Here is a 12689-nt window from a genome sequence, read left to right as displayed (position 1 = left end):
TGTGATGTTGTGCCCTATGTGCAAGGAAGAATGCCATTTTCTCTCCCAGTCACTCAATTTTCCCATTGACAACATATAGGTTTTTGACTGGATACTCTGTGATCATAAAATCTGTGATCTACTCTAGACAGTTATAATCCCTGCCTTAACATGGTCAAGACATGAAACCTCTAGGTAGACCTGGCATTCCTACTCTAAAGAGAAATCTTCTAAAATAAAACCCCTGCTACTGGTGGTTTCCAGGAAATCTTGGCTGCCATCATGGAATGGTGGCATTCCAGGACCAGGTCAGGTGAGTGACTGAGGCTGGGGTTCAAAACAATCTGCCTCAGGCAGAAAAGAGCCCCAGACCTCATCTGACTTCTACGGACAAACTCAGAACATGCCCAGGTCTTTTATTTCACCATTGCACCATGCACAGTGCCTCCTCCAGGCTGAGGTTTAGAAGTCTCAGTCAGAGGGCCAGCCTTCTTCAGTAGCTTACAGTTTCCTTCTCCTTCTTATTGAAGGGGTTATAGGGTTTTACAGTCGTGACCATTCGAGACAATGGTGCCTGGTGACGGAAGAGGTCAACTTCCATTTCTTTTCGTAAGACACTGTAACAGAGTGGAGGGGAAAAAAGGACACATAAAATAAGGATAAACACATGACCTCATTTATTTTCCAACTAATGATACACATGTACAGGAGACAGAAAGGGAGGGAGGGAGGGGGAACCCAGAAAGAGAGACTGAGAATGATTAATCATTGTGTGAATTGTTTCATTTATTTCATTTACTTGCATTCAGGCTCATTTGTTGCATTATGTACATTATATTGCCATAAATTTCATTGATTGAAAATCTACTCTGTGCCTAGAATTACAGTAGGTGCTAAGAAGACAGAAAATACAGCTGAAAAGAGGTGAGGCTGTAGAGAGGCAGCTGAATAACCAAATGGTTACCACCCAAAGTCTCTGTGTGGCGGGGCCTGGACATGAAGGAGCACAGAGGCAGAGTCATCTCTCTGGCTGGGGAAGGACATCTGCCCAGAGCCTGTGTCAGGGCGGAGTTAGGGGTATAATGGTGAAAGCAAGATGGCACAGGCAAAGGGAGGGGTGCAGGGAGACATAGAGGTGGGAGGGCACCAGGCGTGTTGGGGGAGCCCTGACGGGGAGAGTGCGAGAAGGGTGGGACTGGGACAGGCCATGTGCAGGGCTGAGAGCAGATTTTGCCCCACTAGTAGGGTTAAGCTGACTGCTCTCACAGGATGCCCTTAACCTGATGTGTCTTGGTTTGCTCATTTATCCAGTGGGAATAATATCCTACCAAGTTTTTTGTGAGAAATAAAAGAAAGAAAATAACCATGAAAGTGTAGAACACTATACAAATAATGCTTTCCCAGCTGCATCTATGTCCAGAGGTGGCATCCCAGCATGGACACACGTCATGCCAACTGTCTTGAACAACCGCACCCAGCAATTTTACTGTGAATTTTGAATCACACACACACAATGCGATGTTCGTATGTGGCAGAAGTGACAGAGCACACAGCAACTGAATCTAAAGTGGCTTTGTTTTCATGCTATGATTATCATGAAGTCATAATTTTTTATTATGTTGTGGGAAACAGTCATTGAAGTGAGAACTCAAGTGAAGTTTGCATTCTGGTGTGGGGGAATGCGCAAGAAACACTGGACTGTAATGGAAAACAGGAGTCATGAGAAGCACTTGTGCCTGCATTCCCTCACTCATGAATTTGTAGATTCACAACATCCCTTCTGCTCCACCTCCTGCACTCCCCATCTCCTCACTTCAAATCCCTTCCAATAATCCCTTTCCTCACTAGTCTGCATCTCATCTCAATATCAGTCCTAAGGCACTGCTGGTGTCCTGTACACCTCGCTCAAAATGTGTTATGGATACCACATGGCCCTCAGACCCTTGGCACTGACATCCAAGGCCTGAACAACTTGACCTCAGACCACCACTGCAGCCTATCAACCACCAAGATCTGTGGCAAGTGCACTGTTCCCACTCTCACTTCGCATGAAGAGGAATCAACAGTCCCTTCTCTCCTGGTGGCCAGATCAGTGCAGGATCTGGCAGGCAGAAACCTCTCATTTCAACTGGTGGCATCAGAATTTAGACTGCTGGGGGTTGAAGAGAGAGCGGGCTGGAAGGACACCAAGAGTGGTTGTTTCCTTTTGAAAGAAGCTTAGAAGCGAAAAGAAAGAGAGGAGAGAAACCAGAGGGCAGCTCAGAGGCAAACACATTTGCTTTCTGCGTAGGGAGGCCCGCAGGTGTCTTCACATGCAAGCAGGCAGGGAGCGGGAGCTCAGAGGGAAGGATGCAACGTTTAGAACTTTTTAGAATCTTTTAGAAGAGTGAGAACTTACCTTTCCTGGAGAAAGGAAACAGAAGCAGCAGTGGGAGTGGGGATTCTGATGGGGAGCTGGGGGTTGAAGGAGAGGGGGCCCTGGAGTACTTGGCTGGTCTGTCTGGTAAGCACAGTGAGAGGGACCTGGGGGAGGGAGTTGGGCTGCAGGCAGAGAGAAGTGTGAAGGTGGCCACCACGGGGAATGTACAGGCTCTTAATAGAAGAGGGATGTATCACACAGAAGCAGTGATGGTGAATATCAGAGCCTGAGATCCAGGAGTGCCCAGGGCATGCCAGTGTGAAGATGGCTTCTTAGAAACAACAGGAAAAATTGCATCAGATCAGACAGACATGATCAGGAGGAAGTTAGATCACTAAGTTCTCATGATACTCGTTAGAGAAAGACCTAGACTCCCACTTTCACTGGAAATATTTAGTAAAAAAACATTAAATATAGTCTCACAAAAAATCAGAGGCTCTGCTTCATGATGGTGCCCCCGATCGCTGGCCTTCCTGCTGCAGGGTGCCGTCCTTCTGTGAGCAGAGTGCTGTTTCAAATCTCAACGCCTCACTGTGCTTTCTCACTGCAGGGCCTCACTGCCCCTCAGATCCCATTGTTAGGGGTGAACGGAGGGGTGGAGATCTGGGCACCTGGCCCAACACAAGTCTATCCCTTATTTGTGGGTGACACTTTGCTGCCACTGTCTGTTTTTCCAGAGCCTATGTGCCCCTTGAGAATAAGAACCCCAGAGAAGCTACCTCAGAGGGTTCTCAGTCCCCACTCTGGGACAGCAGAAGATAGCTGTGTGTGCAGTGTGTGTGAGTAAGTGTGAGGGCTGCCCAGGAGTCGATAATGGGCGTGAATCTGGACCTCAGCATGTGGCCAAAAGATTCAAGTTCTTTTCTCAGGTAGTAACAGTAGTAACAGCAGTCACAGCAGTAACAGTAGTAATAGTAGCAGTAACAGTGGAGGATAGTTTTCCACTTAGAAATAAAGATGTCTCTGAGCAGCATTGGGAGCATTGGATAGCTACATCACCTGGCTGTGGAAGACTGCTGGACTAACAGGATGTCAGGGATGAGGTCTGGGATCCTCGGGGTGAGAAGATGGATTGTGAATGAAAAAGCTGAGGGATCAGAAATGTCTGCATTTGCCCTGAGAAAACATCTTTGAGTTGGGGCTTCTCCTCAATCATTAACCATCCAGACACAGTATTATCCTAGCTATTTCTGGACAGTAAGTCTAAACAACAGATATAAGGATGCATTTAATTTTGACATTGTTTCTTTAGGTCCTTCATATGAGATAAAATACATAAATTGTCTAAATGTCTACCAGTGCCACCTTTGCAAATGGATTTGTGACATTTGAAAATGTGTCTTGAGAGAAAACTGATTGAACACAAAATATTGGCTTAGAAAGCCAATGACCTCCTTTTAAAATGTTTCTCATCAGATGGCCTAGAGATTCTAGACATTTGTCAAACCCAAAACTTAGATCAGCTGACGAAGCCCTCTGTCAGCAGGCGCCGTCCCTCTCCCTTTGCCATGGCCCTCTGGAACTAGGCGTGTGGAATGATTCAGGGTTCTCTGTTCACTGCGGCCTTCCCCCGAGACTCCATGATCGCGTGATGAGGGGCTTCTTGCTGTGGGCTTCCTGCCCACACGCAGCCCCGCCCTCAAATATCTATGACACCAAGTCCCACTCCTCCAGGGGTCACCACATGAACCACTTCCTCTGCAAAGTCTCCTTTAGTGCCCCGACACAGATGCCCTGGTGTCTTGTGTCTGCCTCGGTTTCCTTATCTGAAAATGGAAAAGCAAGAGTACCCTCCTCACAGGGTTACTGGGTTGGTGAAACAGGTTAGTACATACAAAGTTCTTCCAGGGCCTGGCGTACAGGAAGCACTTGGCCATGTCAGCAACCGTTATCACGCTGACGCTTGTCATCCTCTACTATAGTTGTTTATTTCTTGCTCACTGCTAGACTGTAAGCCTCTTGAAAACTGGGTCTAAATCTTATGAATTCCTGGAGCACAGTAAACATTTGTTGACCCAATGAAAGAACAACAAATTTGGGAATGAAAGAGAGAAAGAACAGCTATGTGAACAGCAAACCATGGCCCGAGGATCCCTTCACAGTCGCTGCCTTTTGGAATGTTTAAGTCCTTTGGGGCAGGAGCGGGGACTCCATCTGAAGGTCACCTCCTCCAAAAGCCCTCCCTGACTATCTAGCTACAGCAGTGCCCTGCCCAGGCGCTCTGTACCACATCACCTTGCCTGTTCTTCACAGCGCCTATTATTCTCCAAAATCATTTTATTTCTTCTTTGCTGTTTGTCTTTCCCACCAGAATGTAAGCTCCTAAGAGCCGGGATCTTCTCTGTTCAGCTCTGTGTACTCAGTACTTGAACAGTGCCTGGCCTGGTGTGGATGCTCAATAAATGTTTGATAAACGAACGGATTCTCTACCGAAGGAGAAAGGCACCATTTTGGGGAGCACTGCCCTCTCTCTTCCCAGACACACACCAACCTACCAAGATAGTTTATTTATTTGCACGGGGCCAGCATCTGGACCTGGTTAACACTGTATTTGCATTTTCAAAACTGTGTCATCTTATTTGCAAGGCCAGGACTTCTATCAAATGCTTTCAAATTTGAGTTATAATGAGCAATAATGTGCTGCTTCTCACCAGCAGCTTCAAATAATGGAGGCTGCAATAACCTTCCACCTAATATCTCCTGTTTTCAATTTACAAAATGGTGTTTAAAAATATATATGACTTTCAACAGAATGTTGTCTTTTGTGAAAAATAAGGTGATTGTTCATAAGAAGTAAACCCATGTCTCATGTAGTATGTTCCACACATCCACACATGTTCTGATGACAAGACAGAAGGCTGACATATGTGCAAAGCTGTGAGTCCAAGAGGCAAAGATGCTGCTCACCTCATGTGCTTTAAATATCTTCATATGCTCCTTTTAGCAACATCAGTGGGAAAATGAACTCTTCTGTCTTTTTGGACTTGACACCCATTTTTTTAAACAATATAAATTTACTCCTAATATTTAATCGTTCTTTAATGGAATAACCATAATTAGGATCCCCCCCCAGACACACACACTAATATCTGAGCATGTTGAGTAATAGGATTCATACTTACTGGTGCACTTCTGAATCTGGCGATGGGGTTGTTGATGGAATCTCAGAATTTGCTGGGTGGGTGGCTGTGAAATGAACCTTACCAGTGTATCCTGGAATATTTGTAGAGCTAAAGGAAAGAGGGAGAAGAAAGGAAATGAAAACACCGATTTGTGAAAGAGCACCCGAATATGAAAATATAAAAGATGTTGCAGTCTAATGGTTTTGTCCTGCGTGAGGTCTGGAAACCGGGCTGCCAAACAAGAAGGGGTGCAGGCAGGAAGCACAGTGATGCAGAGAGGTGCAGATAACAGCTCTACTCAGGACTGAAGAAACTTATTTCAAGTGCATGTTTTCCTATTATTTGAATTTGCATGCCTTTTACATACACAATTCCCCGCTGAGCTCTGTTTCCTAATGAAGGCAGACGCTGACTCTTTACAGAACCCTAGGCCTCTGTTCCACACATAACTGTGATACTGATTCCAATATTAGTGGACACACAACTGTGTTTTTTAAATAATATTTCTTTCTTGTTACTATTAATGTACTGTATTACTAATTTCACATAATTTCCTAAAATTGCACACATTTAAACAAGTATTGGCTTGTTTAGTTCAATTCCACTTACTCCTCTGCTTCTCTCATTCTATTCCCACCAATGAGAGAGGAAAAAAGAAAAACACAAGAATGAGGAGGAGAGTTTTTCCATGTGGATATGAAATCCCTCTCTTGGCAAACAAAAATTCAAAAGAAATATTTTGATTGGTAGTTCAGAGGAGTGTGAAGAGTAACTACTATTTTTGCTATTTTCATAGTATACAAATGCTTTGCATGGATTATTTCCTGTGGGAGAGGTGAGGCTGGACCAGGGTCAGTCCTGTGTGCTGCTTAGGACATGTGGCCTTAACCTAAAGAGCTTGAGAAAATATAAGATTTAAACTTCATTTCAAGGATAAAGAATATACTATAGGCAAATCATGAGGCCCGCTCAACAAATACATCATCTTTGTGGAATTCAGCTCTTAGGATCCCTTCAGTGCCACAGCCTCAGCTTATTGTGCCTGCTTTGGTGGGAGGAAGAGAAACAATGCCATCATTACGTGCCCGTAGCAAGGAAAATGTCAGACGTCAGTTTGCTACTTTCACTCACTCAGTGGTTGGCGCTTCCATCCCTGGGCCTTTCTCCGAGGGCATGACATCCCTTTGGCATGGTTCCTTATTCTAGTTGATGCACAGACCAAATGCAACATGGCAGTAACATCCACACCCTTGTCAAAGGCGAAGGAATGATTCCTCTGTGGATCTCTTGGTTATATCCATGTCCTTTCCACACAGCCAACAAGCCAAAGAAAACCTCCAGGAACCATTTACCTTAGGAGTAAGTTTTGAAATGTGGAGCTCCAGGGAGGTTGCTCCTTACAGTGTCAGGTGATGAGGCAGACAGAAGAGAAAAGTAGTGTGTGCTCAAGGGTTAGGACTCAACTTTGGACCCCAGGACTCTGCTCATCAGCCCTCAAATCTGGATGGTTGACATAATCTCTCAGAGCCTTATTGCTTCAGCTATGAAAGGGGGTCTTAATACTAACCTCAAGGACACCCTTGAGAGTAAAGTGCAATTCTGCCTGTGAAAATGTCTCGTGGAAAAAAGGTAGTGGTTCGTATTGTAACCAGTTGGTGTCCTTCCATGCACTGATTATGTGTTGGTATCAGAATGTTAGAGAACAAAGTATGTATCAGGCAGGAATTGCACTAATAAACTTCATACGTCTCTTCCCAGTGCATCATTCTACGACTCTATAGGTGATGACTTCACGGCTGGCAGGCAATAAAATCAGGGTCACCTGACGCTAACAAAGTGAAGGGAGATTACATCAAGGGCAACAGCAGAACAAATAGTACAAGTTAACGGATCTCGTGAGACTAGGAAAATGAGGCAGCTAAACAGTAGGGGAAGCCCACCACACCGGGAGCGGGCCTCTCTTGCCAGCCTGACTCAACCCCTGAACCAACTCTGAGATTTTACTCAAGTGAGGAAAGCCCTCTGGGCCTCAGTTCAGTCAAGTGTAGCAGGGAGAGAACACCACCACCCTCGCAGGGGCCCTCCCGGGGTTAAGCGAATGTGAAAGCAGCCAGCAAATCTTTAGCACTGAGTAGGAGCTCAATTAATTTTAGTTGAAATGCGAGATTTTACAAAATAGGAGCCCAGTAGGTGGAGAATGCAAAGTTTTTCGAGCACGGGTGGCTGTAAAGATAAGACAGTGCTTTCCAAAGTTGTTGCCTACTGAAAATTCATGGGGATTTTTAAAAGGTACCGAAGCCTGACTCCTACCCCCAGATATTCTGATTTAATTGGTCAGCAGTGTGACCTGGGAATTGGGGTTTTCAAAGCCCTCCAGGTAATTCTAGTGTGCCACAAAGTTTGGAAGTCTCTGTCTTGGAGATCCATTTTCAGGTTTGTTGGAGGGACCTGGGTGAGTAAACTAGTGTTGCCAAATTCCAGGCAGTGCCATTTAGGATTTCTTGGAATTTTCTTGAAGGAGTGTAGCCGTATGTCAGTGAGGTAACAAAAAATGGGGCAAAATTATTCATGTGTATGTCTCTCCCCTAAACATTCACTGAAGCTTCCATGCATGTTACAAAGGAAATCCCCTTCCTCTGTGTGAGAGGTTTTTTCCACTGCCCCTAAAACACCTGCAGAATTAAAATGCCTCTAAAGTCATAGCCTTCCATTAGAGCAGTTAAGAAGTCAAAGATGGAAGCAAGCAATTTGTCAATCACAAGAAAGGCTGGATATGAAACATCATACAGCTATACGTGCCTTGTAGCATAGAGGTAATGGATGTTAAATGGTATTATTCATTACATTATAATAACGATGTTATATTGTATTACATCCTATCTAATAATAACAAACCATGAACAAGTACTGAATTAAAGATAAGATGCTTATGCTTGAGAATTCAGTTGCATAATAAACTGCCAACTATTTGAAAATGAAAGTCCTCGCCCAGGCTGCTTCTAAATCCATTCCATTTAGCCCTTTTGCAGGGGTATCACAAGCGGAGCTTTTCCATCTTAAGTGCAACAAGTTGGCCTTACATGAAGAAAGTAGTCTGTGGGGGGCAGCCTACAGACCTGTGGCTGAAAGCAGACATTATCTTTCAGATGGGGAAAGAAAGGTATTGAAGATACTGAAACGGACAGACTTTAAAATAGATTTCAGATTAGTTGCATGTTCAAAGGCGACCTCCCTCATTTGAGGAGGGCAGACACAGGCAGGCGCCCATTTAAAAATGAGAGACGTTTTGATTTTTGTCTTTGCTCCATAGCGTCTAGTCCTTTGAACACCTTCTTTTCTACCCTGACTCCCAAAATAAGCCTGGTTTTGATCACTAATGGGTAAAGTTGAATAAATTATTGCCTAAGTTTACAACTAATTGGTTTTGTTCAACAAAGCATAATAAAATAGAAATTAAATAACTTTAGAAAATAAGAAAGTTTAGTAAATCAGTTAGCAAAAGGGAGCACAGATGGTGTGTAATTAAAAGCTGAATAGAAAATAAAGAAAAAGTGGAAAAAACTATGTTATAGGTAGAGTATATGTAATGTGTACGTGGATTAGAACTTCACTGTGCACATAGCCTCTCTCTCTGTACTATGGGCTACATCCCGGGCACCCTTTTATTTGCTTGCATGAATTGACTTATCTAATTCTCGCAATAACCTGTGTCATAGGTCTTATTATCATGCCCATTTTATAGGCGCAAGAACTGAGGCAGAGACAGTCTATATAACATGCCCAAAGCCAACCAAGCTGGCAAGTGGCAGAACTGACACCAACTCAGAAGGCCTGGATGGGAAATGCCCCTTGTGCGCACACACTCAGGGCTTCCAGCCTAGCCGGGAGAGATTTGCTAGGTCAGAGCAGACAGCATTTATTCAGAGTGTGGGTATAAGTGCCGGTTCAAGTCAATTTGACCATCTTTTATTGAGAGCTATGCTGTGGGAGGTACAGATTTAGGCAGAAATCAAGCAGGCCTGGCTCCTGACAGCTTTCACATTAATAAGCAACTTCAAAGAAAATGTACGTCTAGAAGTTTAAAGAACCCAAATGGGGCAAACACCATCAATGCAAAGTAAGAGAGGGAGCGTGTAAGAGGAGTACAGAAAGAGGTGTGGGGTCACAGTGTCAGAGCAGCTGGCATTTAACTCTAGGGCTGCCCCTAACAGCCAAGTGACCTTAAACGCAGAATTGAAGTTTCTGAGCCACACTCTGCCCACGGTCAGAGGGACTGTAGCTCCCTTGCAAAGGGCTAGGGGCAATGTTACCTGGGTACAGTGCTGGCATAGTGCAGGTGCGGTGGGAGGGGAAGCAGGACTGGGAGGGTGGGAAGAAAGCAGAGGGAGATGCAGCAGAGGGGCAAGGCTGGGCCTTCTGGGGTGACTGAGAGAAGAGGTCCTACAGGAAGCTCTGAGGGTGGGGCGCTGCTGGGAGGGAAAGCACGGAAGGCTGGTGAGCTTTGATTTGTTTGCTTTAATGTTCAGTGAGAAATCCAAGTAAGATCAGAATCATTCTTGTCACTGGACTGTGTTTCTCCGAGTGTGATAAGATGCTGTAGCCCCCAGATTTGTTCAGGAATTATAGCTTTAATATTATCATCATCATCTAGTGGATAGATTTTCTCTTCCTGTGTTAGAAACTTCACCTCTTCCATTTAGAAGGGGATATAGAAATAACCCAAAGCCTTCATATTAGAGTGGGGCTGAAGCCCCAGGAAGCACTTAGTCACCAGAGGCAGAGGGCATGTCCCTGTGGGTTCAGGGCGAGTTTGCCTGGGGATTAGGAGACTGCTCTCTTAGCCACTCACGAAATGAGTGATCTGGGGCTCTTTATATCATTTGCTCTGCCCTCAGCCTCCTCATCTGTAAAATGGGGATGGAACCTGTTCCCGCACCTCTGGCCTCATCGCACTATTTTGAAAAACAAATGAGAGAGTAGATGTGAAAGTTCTCTGAAAAGGCAGAAGTGTCAGGCTAATGTAAGGAACTACTATTCATAGCCTCATTCTTTAACCTGGGCTGTGGTAAGATTTTTTTTTTTAAGGTGCAACACACACTGGGGACTGGCAGGAAGGCCCCCCCTCCTTCCATCTCAGATCTTGACCAGCATCCGCCTGGGGGTCCATTTTGGACAATCACTCATTTTCACAAGTGCTTCATCACAGAGATGACTGAGTTAAAGTCACAGTAAATATGAAACCCTGTGAAGTACTGAAATAAAAGATGACAACCTAGTGGGAGACAGCACAGCGGAGGTGTCTGGCTGTTTGGGAAAACAGGCAAATGGTGTCTGGAAAGCACCAGGCTTGGGGTCAGAAGGCTCGGGCTCTCGGCCAGCTTCCACTTCAGTCTGCCCTGTCGCTCTGCGTGTGCCTCTCCTCCGAGCCTCAGTTTCCTCGTTGGTAAAACAAGGAGCTGGACCAGGTGAGATGCACATACATAAGATCTCACAAAGTTCCAACAGTTAGTTCATCACAAAGGAAAACGCTCTTCCAGCAGCTCACTCCATTTTCTTAGCAAAGGGCAGGATTGTACGCTTTCAGACCCTGCTTTGCACAGATCTGCCATTACATCTCATTCCATAACCAGATGCTTTGCACAGATGACTCACGAATGCAAAGCATTTGAAACTACGTGGAAATACAAAATAATTACTAAGAGAACACAAACTTCTCTTCAACCTTGTTCATTAAGCTCTTGCAAAGAATATGGCTTCTATATTCAAGAGAAGTATAGAAAATCAGATTTGGAAAGAAAAAGGGGGCATCTTTATATTAATTTTACCTTAACTTTTTGCTTGACACAGATTGTAAGTGAGAAGTGACTTTGTATCATTTTTTAAAAATTCCTAAGCAGTATCCTGATCCAGCTAACAATACCTATTTGTTGAAGGGACAAACAAAAGCTGTTTAACTGTAGTTCAAGGATTCCTGTTGAACGCAATAGGTACTCCTCCTGGTAGGAACTAGTAGACTAGTTCCTAAATTAGTCACGTTAGAAGTTAGGAACTGCAGTGGAAACGGCATTAATATTTTGAGTTCCTTAACTTTAAATATTTTTTAGCAACTGGACTAGCCTACCAACTTAGAAAATATTTTAATTTTAATGATAAAACTTGTACAAGAATTCTGTTTTTAGGGATTTGTTCTACAGAAATGCATGTATAACTATGCAAAGATATATGTAGAGATTTTTTATTGCCGTATTGTTTACGACAGAAAAAAAATGTAGTAATTACTTGGCCTATGTAAACTATAATATAGCCTTGTAGTGGAATATCATGCAGCCATTAAAATATTTTAATAGCCCTACATAGTGTCAGGAAAAATGTCTATTGCATTTTTAACCTTACACACACACCACCCCCCATATATGCATGCACGCGTAACAGTATACATGTACCTATACATTGCAGACATTCAGGTGTGCTTGGAGAAAAAGACTAAAAAATAGATATTGGGATTGAAAATGGAAGAGATATTTTACTTTTTACACTTCAGAAATATTTGAATTATTTTCACAATGGGAAAAAAAGATGTTTGCTGAGCTTTAATGCTAGCGTTGAAGGTGAGCACAGGCATTGAGCACATACAGTGGTTCCACTGTAAACTTATACAAAAGTTCTAGAAAATGATTTAGCAATATGCACAAGAACATTTATATATTTTGACCCCATAATCCATTTGCAGGAATCTCCTTTAAGTAAATAATTCCAAATGATGAAAAACATTCATATAAAAAGTGTTTGATAGCATTATTTATCATAACAAAAAAATGGAAAGAATCTACATGGATAATCTAAATGAACTAGTCAATGACAGCACATCTACAAAAATAAAAATTATGATGAGTTTATGATAACATGTACCCATGATGATGTTGTAATATTCAGGTGGTAAAAATTATTTATGTGATATGAGCATAGTGATATAAATGTACAAAAGCAACACTAAAAATGTATATAACAGATGGGAAGGTGCCAAAATCTTAATGATAGTTATGTTTTTGTGGGAGAGTTTGGTTATGTTCTTATTGTGATTAATTTTTCTGTACTTTTTTCTATAGTAATCAGATTCATTTCTACAATTTAAAAAAACCCCTATTCTTTAGACTCTTAGTACAATCACT

The 12689-nt window shown here is 43.3% G+C and overlaps 1 protein-coding gene across 1 annotated transcript in view; it reads right to left on the bottom strand.

Annotated features, from left to right (window-relative positions):
• Positions 1-378: 378 nt before the first annotated feature.
• Positions 379-12689, bottom strand: part of SPMIP7 (sperm microtubule inner protein 7) — a 53959-nt gene continuing 41648 nt past the window's right edge. Inside the window, exons 8-9 of the mRNA XM_003364785.5 lie at positions 5521-5628; positions 379-596 (exon numbers count right to left, since the gene is read on the bottom strand). Of these exons, the coding sequence (XP_003364833.2) occupies positions 473-596; positions 5521-5628 (232 nt within the window). The 3' untranslated portion in view covers positions 379-472. The remainder of the gene's footprint in view (positions 597-5520; positions 5629-12689) is intronic.

This window comes from Equus caballus, chromosome 4, assembly GCF_041296265.1.
Source record: "Equus caballus isolate H_3958 breed thoroughbred chromosome 4, TB-T2T, whole genome shotgun sequence".
Taxonomy (NCBI): domain Eukaryota; kingdom Metazoa; phylum Chordata; class Mammalia; order Perissodactyla; family Equidae; genus Equus; species Equus caballus.
The sequence above is the reverse complement of the archived record's forward strand: the minus strand, read 5'-3'. Positions and strand labels throughout refer to the sequence as shown.